The sequence below is a fragment of the Anguilla rostrata genome, chromosome 9 (assembly GCF_018555375.3).
Source record: "Anguilla rostrata isolate EN2019 chromosome 9, ASM1855537v3, whole genome shotgun sequence".
Classification (NCBI taxonomy): domain Eukaryota; kingdom Metazoa; phylum Chordata; class Actinopteri; order Anguilliformes; family Anguillidae; genus Anguilla; species Anguilla rostrata.
In genome coordinates, this window is record NC_057941.1 from 26869051 (window position 1) to 26882627 (window position 13577).

At 45.7% G+C, this 13577-nt stretch overlaps 1 protein-coding gene across 1 annotated transcript in view; it reads right to left on the bottom strand.

The window, feature by feature from the left end:
- The window catches only part of LOC135263421 (nascent polypeptide-associated complex subunit alpha, muscle-specific form-like), a 35586-nt gene extending 25336 nt beyond the window's left edge, over positions 1-10250 (bottom strand). Inside the window, exons 1-2 of the mRNA XM_064351414.1 lie at positions 10109-10250; positions 594-637 (exon numbers count right to left, since the gene is read on the bottom strand). Coding sequence (XP_064207484.1) covers positions 594-637; positions 10109-10171 — 107 coding nt within the window. The 5' untranslated portion in view covers positions 10172-10250. The remainder of the gene's footprint in view (positions 1-593; positions 638-10108) is intronic.
- Positions 10251-13577: the final 3327 nt, after the last annotated feature.

The window sequence follows — 13577 nt, forward strand, 5'->3', positions numbered from 1 at the left end:
GGCCATTCAGTGTGCTCACAGATGCACAGAGCTAATATTCAGTATGGTCAAAACTGCAGATAGGGCATTCAGTGAGGTCACAGGTGAACAGACAGGGTATTTGTGAGGTCACAGGTAAACAGATGGGGCATTCAGTGAGGTCACAGTTGTTCAGGTGGGGCATTCAGTGAGGTCACAATTGTTCAGATGGGGCATTCAGTCAGGTCACAGTTGTTCAGATGGGGCATTCAGTGAGGTCACAGTTGTTCAGATGGGGCATTCAGGCAGGTCACAGTTGTTCAGATGGGGCATTCAGTCAGGTCACAGTTGTTCAGATGGGGCATTCAGTGAGGTCACAGTTGTTCAGATGGGGCATTCAGTGAGGTCACAGTTGTTCAGATGGGGCATTCAGTGAGGTCACAGTTGTTCAGATGGGGCATTCAGTGAGGTCACAGTTGTTCAGATGGGGCATTCAGTGAGGTTACAGTTGTTAAGATGGGGCATTCACTGTGGTCACAGCTGCGCATATGGGACATTTACTGTGATCACAGGTGAACAAACAGGGGCATTCAGTCTAGTCACAGCTGCGCAGACGCAGTCAGATTTATTCTTACCTCCGAGGCTGCGAGCGCCGATCGTCCTCCCCGCTATCGGCCTCCTGAGGGGGGAACAGGACAGAAGCAGCGGTCAGACAGATGCCCAGACTCACAGCAGCCCCACAAGGTCAAGTCCAAACGGTCAGCTCATTAAAAACCCCTTCCCTACCGGGCCGTATATTTTAGTCACATATTCATGAGACTGAAAGAATTCCCATGCTGCTTTGCTTGGGGAGAAACTGAGATTTGTGGCTCTGGCAGGTCAGTGCACAGCTGTTCGCCTCAGCCTGAGGGGACAGACTGACCACACATGCTCTCCACTTCAGGAAGAGAGAGAGGAGAGAGACAGGGTGAGGGCGAAAGAGAGAGACACAGAGAAAGAGTGAGGGTGAGAGAGACAGAGAGAGAGGAGAGAAAGAAAGGGTGAGGTTGAGAGAGAGAGAGGGGAGAAAGAAAGGATGAGGGTGAGAGAGAGGTAGGGGAGAGAGAACGGGTGAGGGAGACTGGAGAAAGGGAGACAAAGTGAGAGAGAGAAAGGGTGAGGGTGAGAGAGAGAGAGAGAGACAGAGCAGGACAGGGTGAGAGAGAGAGAGAGACAGAGAGAGAGAGAGAGAGAGAGAGAGACAGAGCAGGACAGGGTGAGAGAGAGAGAGAGAGAGAGACAGAACGGGACAGGGTGAGAGAGAGAGAGAGAGAGACAGAATGGGACAGGGTGAGAGAGAGAGAGACAGAACGGGACAGGGTGAGAGAGCGAGAGAGAGAGAGAGAAAGACAGAGCGGGACAGGGTGAGAGAGAGAGAGAGAGAGAGAGAGAGAGAGCGCTGGCAGGGGACTCGACACGCCAGGCTGGTGAGACGGGGTTAGTGAAAGCAGGGTATTTGTGTATATAATGTGTTACTGTTATTAGTATCATACATAATACATTCTGGTTGAAAACATAACCTATAATTCAAACACTACATCTCAATCGAATATGGCAGACCTGATAAGCACTGAGGAGGATGATAACCACCACATATTTGGCCAAATTTAAATCAACTTTCCACAGAGATAAATCTGGCATGCGCATGTAGAAATCCTACCGGATTTAACAACTCGGATGGGCTACAGGGCCTGTTCTTGCCATTATGGACCCTTATGTTTCTAGGTCACGGTGTCTGTAAGGTCCTACGAGCACAAAGATATTTGCTATTGTGAGCTCCTGCAGAGCCGTTTGTGCTTATCAGCTGAAATTCCTGTGCTGTGTCAGGTCTATTCGGCACCAATGGACTGCCAACAGCCAGCAAAATACTACGATCCAAGGGCTTAATGTGGCAACCGAAGACAGCTGTTTTCTGGAAACGGTTAGCATTTTCCGGTAGAACCACAGGGAAAAGCAGCAAAATATAGACGGAATGGAAAGAGAGAGAGATGGGGGGGGCAGGGTGAAGCTGGTTCAGACTAGGTATGAGAAATACAAATGTAAAGGAAGCAAACAACAGCCCAAAAAAAAACACTGGATAGAAGAAGCTCAACAGGATTAATTTATTGAGCTGTGGTTGGAGGGTCTGCCTGAAAACATCTACTGCTAAAAAACAAGGAAGCCAGGAAGGCCTGGTTACGGTAAGCCATATGATCGCATAGGACAGAATCTGTGATTGTGGGACAGGGCCATATAGCTCTGAAATGACTGTCGAGAAGGTAGTGACACACAGTGAAGCTACCTAATTTCAGAACTAATGCGGGGAATTAGCCTCCACCGAAAGAACCTATTCCCAGAGTTTGTCAGGTTCACTGGCGGGTCACTACTACAGAAGTGTTTCCAAGAACCGCAGTAAGTGCTCTAGGCTTCAGAAACATGGAAAACAGGTCAAGGGTGGCAACGGCACTAAATCCGTACCCCAACAAACCCTGTGCTGTGTGCATAATCGGGTTTTGCGGCATGATGTTTTCTGAAAGATGCGTCTAAGAGCCAGCTATATTAACGGCTGTGTTGCGTAGCGCGATTTATTTTCTACCTCCGTCGGTTTTCTCACCGCACTGCTAACGGCGCTCATCTGTTTCTCATGGCACAACCCACAGCAGGAAAGCAGACGGGAGAAATCCTGCTCCAGCGCTGATGTGGTAACCTGTGGGTATCAGGTGAGCAGCTAGAGGGCGCTGCTGAGGCGAAACGCTGAGGAAACGTAGACCACCCTACTCTGAAAGACTAAAGCCAATTGCGCCATGCCACCGCAGACTCCGGGTCCTAGCTGGCCGATTCCTCATCCCAGACTCACAGGCCCTGGCCTGCGCTCGACCGCGCTGCTCGGAAATCCGACAGCCCCCGGCGTGATTTCAATATCCTGTTCGCAGACTAGCATTTTAATAGGCCGAAGGCTAAAAGCCTTCATCCTAAACGTCATCTGTTGTGCAATACTGACACGCAGCGGTTAATTCAGTTTCCCTTTGAATTCAAAGCAGACAAAAAAAACTGCCTCTCTTGCCCGACGATGCATGTATAAGAAAAGACACAAGGCCTTGTCCTGCGGTTAACGCTGATTAAGTGACAATAACCCCGCCCCCAAATCATGAGTCTGCCCTGTGTTCCCTGGGGCCCAGTAAAGTTTCAGGAAAGCTAGTGGAGCTCGGGGGGAGGCCTTTATAAGCAAAGAGAAACGGCACGATCGCGATCAAGCCGTAGCGCGTTTCTTCTGGCCTGGAGCGACCACAAAAAAAAAAAGTCTCGGATTTCATTCAGACATCATTGCCTGATCCATTTTGTGGAGGAGAGGGAGTGCAGTTCATCTGACTTTTTACATGACATCCATTTGCTAAACAGACATGCTTAAACAGGCTAACTCGATTTGATTGCGTTTACATATTAGCCGCTCACTTGGCTGGATGGTTTAGTGAGGCAGTTCGAGGAAGTTCTTTCTTCAAGCGCAGTGAAGTAGAAAAAAAGGGATTTTAACCTTTTTACCTTCCAAGCTTCTGAAAAGACCTTCTGTTCCTTAACCCGTATAGTGTAAGGCCCAAATTCACACAGACAGATACAGGATACAGGCCAACACATAGGCCTGCTTGGCAGAGTGGTAGAGCTAGATATAAAGGGGGCTCTATGATTAGAAGTGAAAGCGTCGATACTGATGAAAGGTTACTGTGGCGGGTGGACAAATCGTGTTGAGGCTAGAGATGCAAAGCCCGTGGAATTTTGCCCTTGGTACATTGAGACAGGATGAAAAAACCCCAAAAGATATGCCTCCTTAGGTAACATTCACAAATCTCACTAGAGCAGCTCCTGACATTCAACTGGAGGGTTGATCTGAGGGTTGGACAGCTGACAGCAGAAGAGAATGTTCAGCATTTGAAACAAAATACTAGCGGCCCCAAGAGACAGCGTTTCCTGATTGATGCAGGAAAGAATCGCATCCCGGCTAACAGAATACAAGCGCTGTGTGCATGTCCCTCACGTCGACATGGCCGTTCTGCCAAGGCTGAGCCCAAGACTGAGAATTTCCCCTGTCCTGAGACCTGTATCAATGAATCAGCCCAGAGGGAACAGCACAGTGGGACCCCAGAGACTCCTGTCTGAACGCTAACTGCTAACATAATGCCAAACGGGAAACGGCTAGCATGCCATCTAACACGGAATGCTCTCGCAGTGTTACTGGAACCTTTTGTCAATGCTACAACATTGCCACTATGTGGCAGCAACATTGTGATAATGCTCAGTGCTAGCAGGGATGTCTTTGGGGAAGATGAAAATCCAAACATCTGCGATTTGGAGAATTTGCCGTGGTACAGGACAAATTGCCCATTGTGGGTGAGAGGAGGGTAGACCACACAGTTCAAAATATAACAATTTTGCCTGCTTACAAAATTTGGGCCAAATTCATAGGCTAAAATACTGAACAAGCAGCATTTCACTGAAATGTACAAGATTTTGAGACAGAATCGGATTGGCACGAGATTGGTCGAAGGTTACCAAACGTGCAGGTCTCACAACTGACATGCGAGACTTTAGATCTCGGCTTCTGAATTGCTCAAAGACTGGAGCGGTATAGAGATCAAAAGGGGATTGTAATATCTATAAGGTCTAATATGCAAGTGCTGCAAGATGCCCTGCACGAGGTATCTGATCAGCCACTAAATAATGCATAAAAATGTAATGTAGGGCAGCTATCTAATGCCAATAACCCAGGAGAGCCCACATTTCACTTCTCCAGAGCTGGTGCACGATCTAGCTTTCAAGTAATGTGATACTCACAACGAGACCCTTTTCCCTTCCATGTCCCATTGCCTGACTCTGCAAATTGGACAGGGTTTTCTAACACATCAGTCAGAACTACTGTACCGTTTTCTACTGGAAATTTTACAGCCACAGTACGAGCAAAATGCATTCCTGACCAACTTCTACATATTTAATACCTGAAAAAAACAACCAAAACTCAAAAAACTGGATTTTCCAGTTACAAGCAGCTGGGGAGAGATCATTTTCCTATCTGAGTTTATGTTCAGAAAACATTTCAATAGAGGTAGTTATTAGGAGCGCACAGGGTCACAGGCAAGCACGGGGAATCATTCATACTGTATGTTACAACAGGGAAATGGAGACCATAGACCAGAATAAAGACTATTTTGCACATTAGCTTCTACAGATTAGGTTCTGCTCCGCATACAGACAACAGAACGACATGCAGAAGAGGTTTAATCTGGGTCTGTTCTCATAATCCTCTGCTGGGAGAACTTTCTCCCAAGGATCAGATGGCCTGTCCCCTGCTGGGCCACACCTGGACAAAGCCATTCCACTATCTCTCACACATACACACACACACACACACACACAGTTAAAATATACACTGTGTAAGTGGCTGTAACACAGATCCACCAAAACTAGCTGTACTGCACGAATCAAACTAGCCACATAAACTCAATGGCCTCAACATTACCCCGATGAAAACAAACGTACACACACACGCCACCTTGTCCTCCCAATTAGATGACGTGATTCAACGGTGAGACCCATGTCGCTGGGGAAACAGATACGAATCTGGAGGGAGAGGATGATTCACAAATCCCCTTGCCCTTTCTGCACCTGCTTCTCATTTGCAAACACTTTTCAATAAAATGACCTCAGTCCATTCAAGGGTGTGGCTAAAACACACACCATCCTCAAAAACACTCTCCCACAAACATTTTCTATGCAAATGTATGACCGGACACTTTCCTTTCAGCAAACCGAGCAGATCGATTCAGATCTCACTGACCCAAAACACCCAGACTTCCTTGGTATCATACATGAAGTATGTACAAGCTTGTCTCCATGGTTACCATGTCATTGCGTGAGGAAGGGAAGGGAGGGGCAAGCAGCTGTGGAAGCCAATGAAAGCAAGGTATGTGGTGTGCTACCAGGCAGATTTCCAATACCTCAGTCCCTTGTCAGAGGTGATGAAGTCAATGGGATTTTTTTCTTTTGCCATCATTAAGCAGCGATTCATTCCACCCAACAAGGGCAGTCAGTTCACATACAATCATTTTTGTTGTTATTTGTTTAATTTACCAGATTGATCCATTTCATACCGATGGTTGTGCACAGTATGACTGACGCTGCAGTGGTACACCATGTCCTTCTTTGCATACCCCATGCCGCTCGTGATTGACACCGTGTCCTCTCCTCCTTGTTTTATGAAGTCATCATATTGAGCTCTGCACTGTGTGTTCAGTCAGAAGGGTTGGTTGCTTGTACTTGAGTCAGCTACACTCATGTCCCCCCATACAAAATAACCCTTTCATCTAACATAATTATAATATAATAATACTTTTGTGACATTTATTCTTGTTAAATTAACTCAGCATTCTCCACAATCATTTCTACAGACAAAGTATTTAGGCTCCATTTATTTATGTCAGAAACACTTTCAAGACTGAATCAAATGTTATATTTTGCACTTCAAAGCAAATGAATGATGAATATATGAATGATTTATCTGTGCGTCTTGTTTTCAGCTGGAAAGAAAAGAAATATCCACCTTCTTTTTATCTAAAACGCTGGGAGAACAGCAATCTTCCCGCCACATTGTAACGCACGTCCACACAAAACTGGGCAGTGTGGTTCTCAAAAGGAGGTACCGATAGGCATTACATTCACATTACAGGCGAGGCCTCCCCGTTTGTCCCAGCTGTCTGCGCAGTACCCCAGGGAAGAGCAGCTTTCCAGCTACAGCCAGAGACGGACCAGCACAGCCTCGCATTTTACATGCCGCCTGGAATTTGCATAGGAACTCAAATTTTCAATAGGGGTTATCGGATTACTGGCAGACAGGGATAAATCAATGTAGGACGCACGGCTCACAGGTTTCGGGCCGGTGTCAGTGTCGCGCATATCTGATGAGAGATGCCGAAACGCACATAATCTGTGGAAACCTCAAAGTTTCATGCTTCGGCTGCAACACTGCAGTGGTAACAGAAAGGGAAAAAAATGACTGTGTCCAGGTGTCAATAATTAATCTGAACACAAGCTACCAGAAGCGTGCTGAGAACAGAGAATTTGTCCAAACTACCCAGCAGTTAGGATACCTCCGAAACACATTTAAAACCCTTTTTTGCATTTGAGCCAAATTGGTAGCAGTGGAGAAGGTTAAACTGAGGCTTTTTACAAAAAAAAACGAAAAAACAACCTTCTGGCATCTCACAAGACGACTCGCATGGGAGCCTCACTGGGATCACATGACAGGCAGCTGGTGCCGTCAGGACCCCGGGGAACCTGGGCCTATCTCACTTGTATAACCTGATTTTGCCGCTCTGCTCCTGGAACAACAAAGAGTTAGTCTAATATGCAGGGGGGTCAGACAGCGCCATTGCATACTCTCAAAAGAGACAGCACACAAGCACATAAAAACCAGGACCAGGATCTGACACACCTTAAAAAAGCCCTCTTCAAAGGAGGCTTCTACAGCAAGTCTGGGTGTTTTCTGATTCTGCACACGCACACACACACGGGCACACAGACACAGACACACACAGGCACACACACACACACAGACATACACGCACGCACACATACACACACACACAGAAAACGGCATGGCAACGTGAAGTACTGTCAACAGCTCTATATCAACAGCTGGGCCACAGTCCTAGCTAGGAGGAAGTGGTAACCGCAGTTCTGCATAGTTCTGCATGCGCACAGTCACTGTCTCACACAAACAGCATCACTGATACAGTCCCTTCCCTTCAGACCTGCAGTTCCACCCCAACCCCATTGCACGCGACATAACTTCCCCTGCACAAGACCCCAGTCAATCTCCCACAGCAACCTCCGCAAAACTCATTTTTAAAGGATTTGTTTTTGTATCGGTTTATCTTTACTCTGGCCGGGTATTCGTTCAAAATTAAATGTATTGACAGGCACTGCAATTTAACATTGAAATTACAATTTCATCTCACAGGGACCAGCTGTGCAAACTTTCCTTTACCTAATGAAATAGGCTCCAGGAGAATTTGCATTCAGGTGGACATAAGGGTATAGCCATTCCCTGGTACTCCAAACACTTACATTTTTACAGGATTTCAAAAGCTGAATCTCTTTATTTGGTTGTCAACAGTAACACCAAATGAGTTAACTCTCAGGATGGTATGGTACATTGATATGAGCCCTAGTAAGGAAACTAGCAAATTCAAATGACAGTTTACTGACATGACTTCACAAAAGAACAAAACTGCCACAGCAGGGTGACAAATATATTGCAGGGATTTGCTTCTGGGCAATTGGGCCTGACTTGCAGTTGGCTTTCCAATTGATCCCAAAGGTGTTGGATGGGGTTGAGGTCAGGGCTCTGTGCAGGCCAGTCAAGTTCTTCCACACCGTTCTCGACAAAACTATTCCTTTATGGACACACCTTTATGTGTGCTCGGGGACATTGTCATGCTGAAACATGGGAGGGCCTTCCCCAAACTGTTGGGGAAGTACAGAATAATCTACAACGTGATTGAATGCTGTAGCAAGATTAGCCTTAAATTGAACTAAGTGGATTAGCCCAAACCATGAAAAACAGCCCTAGACCAAGGGGTGTCCATATATTTTTGGTCATATAGTGTCCTCCCACAAAAAGCATATTCTACACAAATGATTATATTATTAATTGTGCAGGGTAATAATTACAATGCTGACACGTCGACTAATGTCGTCTTCAGAGCATTCTTATATATAGAAAAAAGCGCCACCAGTGATTTTTGTGACTGCCAGCTCATTTAAATTTTAAATGTCTGGAAAAGGACATTAAATTGGGCATTTGTTTTCCAAATTCGATGAGTTGATGCTCCAGTGACAGGCAAAGTTGCTTCCTGGTTTCTTAATGGGAGAGACTGGTGCTATGGCCGGTGCCATAGCATCAGTGTCTCTCCCTCTAACCAGCGCTACCATGACAGCACCCTGAAGATCGGCAGTGTCTGAATACGTTATCTCCCTGTATGACGCGAGGAAAATGTGGTTTCTGAACTTGTCGAGCTGACACGAAGGACTTATTATTTCATTTTCTCTCATTAAGAATTCCTTTTGCAAGGTTTATATTTTTTGGAATTATGTTGTCCACACACAGACTGCACATGCCAAGCATAGCTAGCAAACTAGGGAACTGAACTGGCTATGCTAGCTGACTAGATTAATACCGCGGACCTGAATATTACACCAGGAGCAGAGGGGGTTAGCTATGACATTTCACCTAACATTACCTGTACTCCAGAAAATTCAGATTACGGGTGTTGTTTTTTGGTCAGAACCGTTTATCCCGTTACAACCGTGTACTTCCTGGTTTAGTAAACTACCGGGCTAGCTAGCAGGTTAGCTCGTCTGTAGCTAGCCCATATGGAAATAGACTAATGAGTGGAGCCAACCGTTGTGACCCACAGTTAGGGCACTTTCAAAAGTTGGCATTAATTAAGATCATTATCCAGTAGTAATTGGTTAACAAGATGGAAATAGAGCTAACGCTATGGACATTGAAGGGAAGTGAGGCTAAGCGCAGTGTATTGGAAGTTGCATGAAATATTCGTTATCGACAGGCAATGGCTAGTCAACTAACCTGCCATTTATCTAGCTAACGTAGACTGTTGCAGTATTTTTTTTTTTCATTTAATTGGAAGATTAATCATAATATTTATTTGTCATCCATAAATGGGATGGCTTGCTGACCATCATAGCTAGCCTATATTAATTAAGATAGCTGAATTACAGCTAAGGGTAGCCATCTCCACGGGTAATACCTAGCTGCCCACACACTTTCCATGTGAAATTCCACATTCCTTTAGTAGAGCGTTAGATATATACACTTAATCTGGAATAACAGAGTATATTTAATCGTAAAATAACAAGCTACAGTCATATTCAGGCAACATCTACCCGTTCAGCATTATTATGTTCCACTTCAAATCATACAATAACTATCGCATGCGCAACTAGGCAGCGGTAGGACACTATCTGGCAAGTCCCGGCGAGACATAAAAACAGCGGAAACGAACCCAAAACTTCCGAATGGGTTGAGAAGGATATCATAGATAAAACGGTTTTAACTCACCGAAACACAAGGGCTGGAGGTAGCACTTGGAGTAGGCGACCGCTGCACAGTGACCAAAGCCATTCAGTGACCAGGAAACGCAGACCTAACAGACAGCAGTAGCGACGAGACGGACATCATTGTTCGGGGTAAGATCGGCTGCTCTGGAGATCGTTGGTTTTCCGCTGCTCCTCAGGCAAGCGCTGAGCGCATGCGCTTGCCAGCCGTCAAACCCGACAACCAACATTAACCGTATGTGCGCTGGAAAACGAAAAATATGCTGAGAGTACTTGTTAAAATATATTTTTATATTATCCTCAAACACGTTGATAAAAACAATAATATTGTGCAGAAAATGTGATTTATAACTGCTAACTATAAGGTAGCCTAAACATTAACAGGTACGAGGCAACTAGGTAAACTCTACCTAGCTTTTAGGCCTAGTTATTCTCAGTGTGAGTCACTAATATTACTTTACGTTCATTCTTTAGGCATAGGAGTTCATCTCAATGCTGCCTTATATTCTTTTGTTTTTCACTGCAGGTAGTGTCACAATGTAGGACTTCTTTCTGCCAGCTTCCCAAAACAATTCAATAAATTGAACTTTTAAATGGGCATTTTACATTTTATTAAATTAAATGTCCTTATTTTAAAACAGCAGGCCTGCATATGAGGCATCTGAGACACCTATTAATAACTTCTAAAGCTCAAATACAAAGTTATGGGCAAGGAAGGAGGAGCAGAGAGAAAGCAAAAGAGATAAATGGAGACTGTGGTGGTGCTGATAACACATTTCATATCTGCTGTCTGCCAGTGGGGTTTGCTTCTGTTAGCATGTAGCGTGCATATGTGTAAAGTTGTTTTGACAGGAAATGCGTGACTGTTGAGCTGCCTCTTTCCCAAGTCACCACCCCCTCCCCCTGCATGACATTTTTGTTCACACAAAAGGCAGCTCAAATGAATGGTTAAAACCAATGTAAGTGCTTGCTTATTCACACTTATACACACGCACACATTCACTCACATGCAGAAGCTAAAACAAACAACTTTGTGCTGAACCTGTTGCCAGCTGTCAGTGCATGCTGACTGAGAAATCTAATTGTTTTCTATTTGTTGCTTCACAGACTTAAAAAAATGTTACAAAAGCTCATATGCCTCAGAGTTATGTTGCTAAAGATATTTAGATTTCAACACATGCCATACAAACCCATGTCCATGAAACACACACACACACTAGAATAGTAGCCTGAATCAGATGCAAAACCTACAGTGGCATTTGGAGAAGTGAGGAGGAGGAGAAAGAGAGAGAAAGAAGGAAGAACATTATGTCTGTGCAGATGGGTAAAACTCTTGATGGAGCTGCGTATAGCAAAGTATTGCTTAGCAGTAGCGTTGCTAATTAAGTCATTGGGAATGGATTAGTCCTTTACTGCACTTTTGTAAGTCTGTATTTTTCCTGGCCAATTAAATGAAACATGCATTGCTCCAGGCCCACTTCATGCATCAGTCTGAGTGTCCTTTCATATGCATTGCCACAATGGATGTACATCCCAGGTCTCTTCCACACTGCCGTGGCACTGCCAGTTTGTGCTGCCAAGCTTAGTAACCAGAATATCCCTCTTCCATGTCTGGTTAAGAGTTTATGCAGAGTCACCTTCCTGTTTCCCACGGTGACAGCAGTACACAGCACGTAGAGACCAGCGCTTAGCAACCTGCAGATGTGACATCACACAAACACACACAGGAGTTCAAGAGAGCGCTAGATAAAGAACGTGATGAATGGAAGTTCATGGGCTTCAAACGTAAAGTAACATGTTCGCCTCCTGACTTTTTAAAAGATTAATCGGGTGCTTGTCCATCTAAGAACCAAGGGAGTGGTGAGCAGCCAAACATGCTACCCATGAAACACTTAAACATCATCACTTTCTACTTTTGCACAATTGAACTATCTATACAATTCCTATAGTCTAAAACCACAGTTAAGAACAAAACATTTTTAAATATTTACAATTAAAAAAATATATTTTAGATATATCATTAAGTATCAAAATAGAGGAGAGGCAGGCACAGCTATATCAGTAGTTTTTTGTATATCAACCTTTAACATATAAGGAAGTGATCTCTGTGTCTGCTTCCATATTTAAATGGTCAGTGGTTATTATCACCCTGCAAAGGCTGCGGGCTGTATTCAGCACTGCATTGAGAATGAGTGCTTCAGCTGGATGTGATCCCGGTCAGACCTTACTTTAATATATATATTTTTAATGATACATAACATGCACTCAAGTGAACAGTATAACCTCATCATTGTTTAAAAATAAAAAAAATCCCACATTTTACATTTGTTTTTGACTGCTCTATTTAGACAGCTTTGTCATAAACATGTCAGAATGAGTATGAACCTCCACACACACACACACACACACTCTCTCTCTCGCTCTCTCTACATGAATAGTTGCTCTCTCATGCATTCACTCCATCAGCTTCCCTCTTCTATATTTTGTATATACATTTAAATATTTTCCTTTGTAGGTGTGGTGTGGGGATGGCTGGTTTAAGCAGCCACACCTGCCCTGGGTCAAGCTAATTAGACCTGGCCAATTGGATAATTGGTTAATAATTAGATAATTGGCCAGGCTAATTGGACCCAGGAACAGGAGTGGCTGCACCTGTGCGTAGTGAGGTAATCACTGCGCACAGGTTAAATCTGCCATCCCCACCCACATCAGGAGCTTCTCTGTAATGACAGTGTTTGAGATCTGCTCATTTGGCTTTACCATCTTGCCAAACCCTCGTGGAATAAATGTGGACTGTTTTAACATCTTCTCCCTGTGTCTCTGTGCTGGAGGGCCCCAAAGAAAGCCACTTCGGTGGCCTGTGGCAGGCGTGTTTGCCACAGTGGCGCCCAACGTGGGGCTCCTCCAGCACAGCAAAGAGGCACAGGAGGGCCAGCCAGGAAGCACACTGGAGGAGGGGCGGCTGAGGTGTTCCCGACAGGGCTTCGGGCGGATCCTCCGGGCCAAAAATGGGGAGCGGAAGATGACCAGGGAGGGGAAGGAGGCAATCCTCAGCTGGGACGCTGAGGAGCTGCACCTGGCCGAGGAGGCAGGTCAGCGACGGGCGGTGCACGAGAGGTGGTCGCGCCGTGAGCTGGACTTGGCCGGGAAGGCGGGTCAGCCACGGGCGGCGCACGAGCGGTGGCCGCGCCGTTTTGCTTCCTTTCTCGTCCGTTTGGTTGTTTTTAGCTCTTTGTTTTGGCCTGGTTGGTTTGCCCGGAGCCCATGAGGGATAAGCCTGCAGCCGCCCGCCAGCAGAGCCGACTGGCGGCCACCACAGCCACGAGGGTTCCTGGTCCCCAGCACCACAAGGCCAGTCCACCAGCCCACCAGCCCAGCCACCCCACCACAGCCCCTGGAACAGCCCAAGCCGGTGACGCCCCCACCAGCCAGCAGAGCAGCCCAGGACTTCCCGTGCTCCAGGAGGGAGGAGG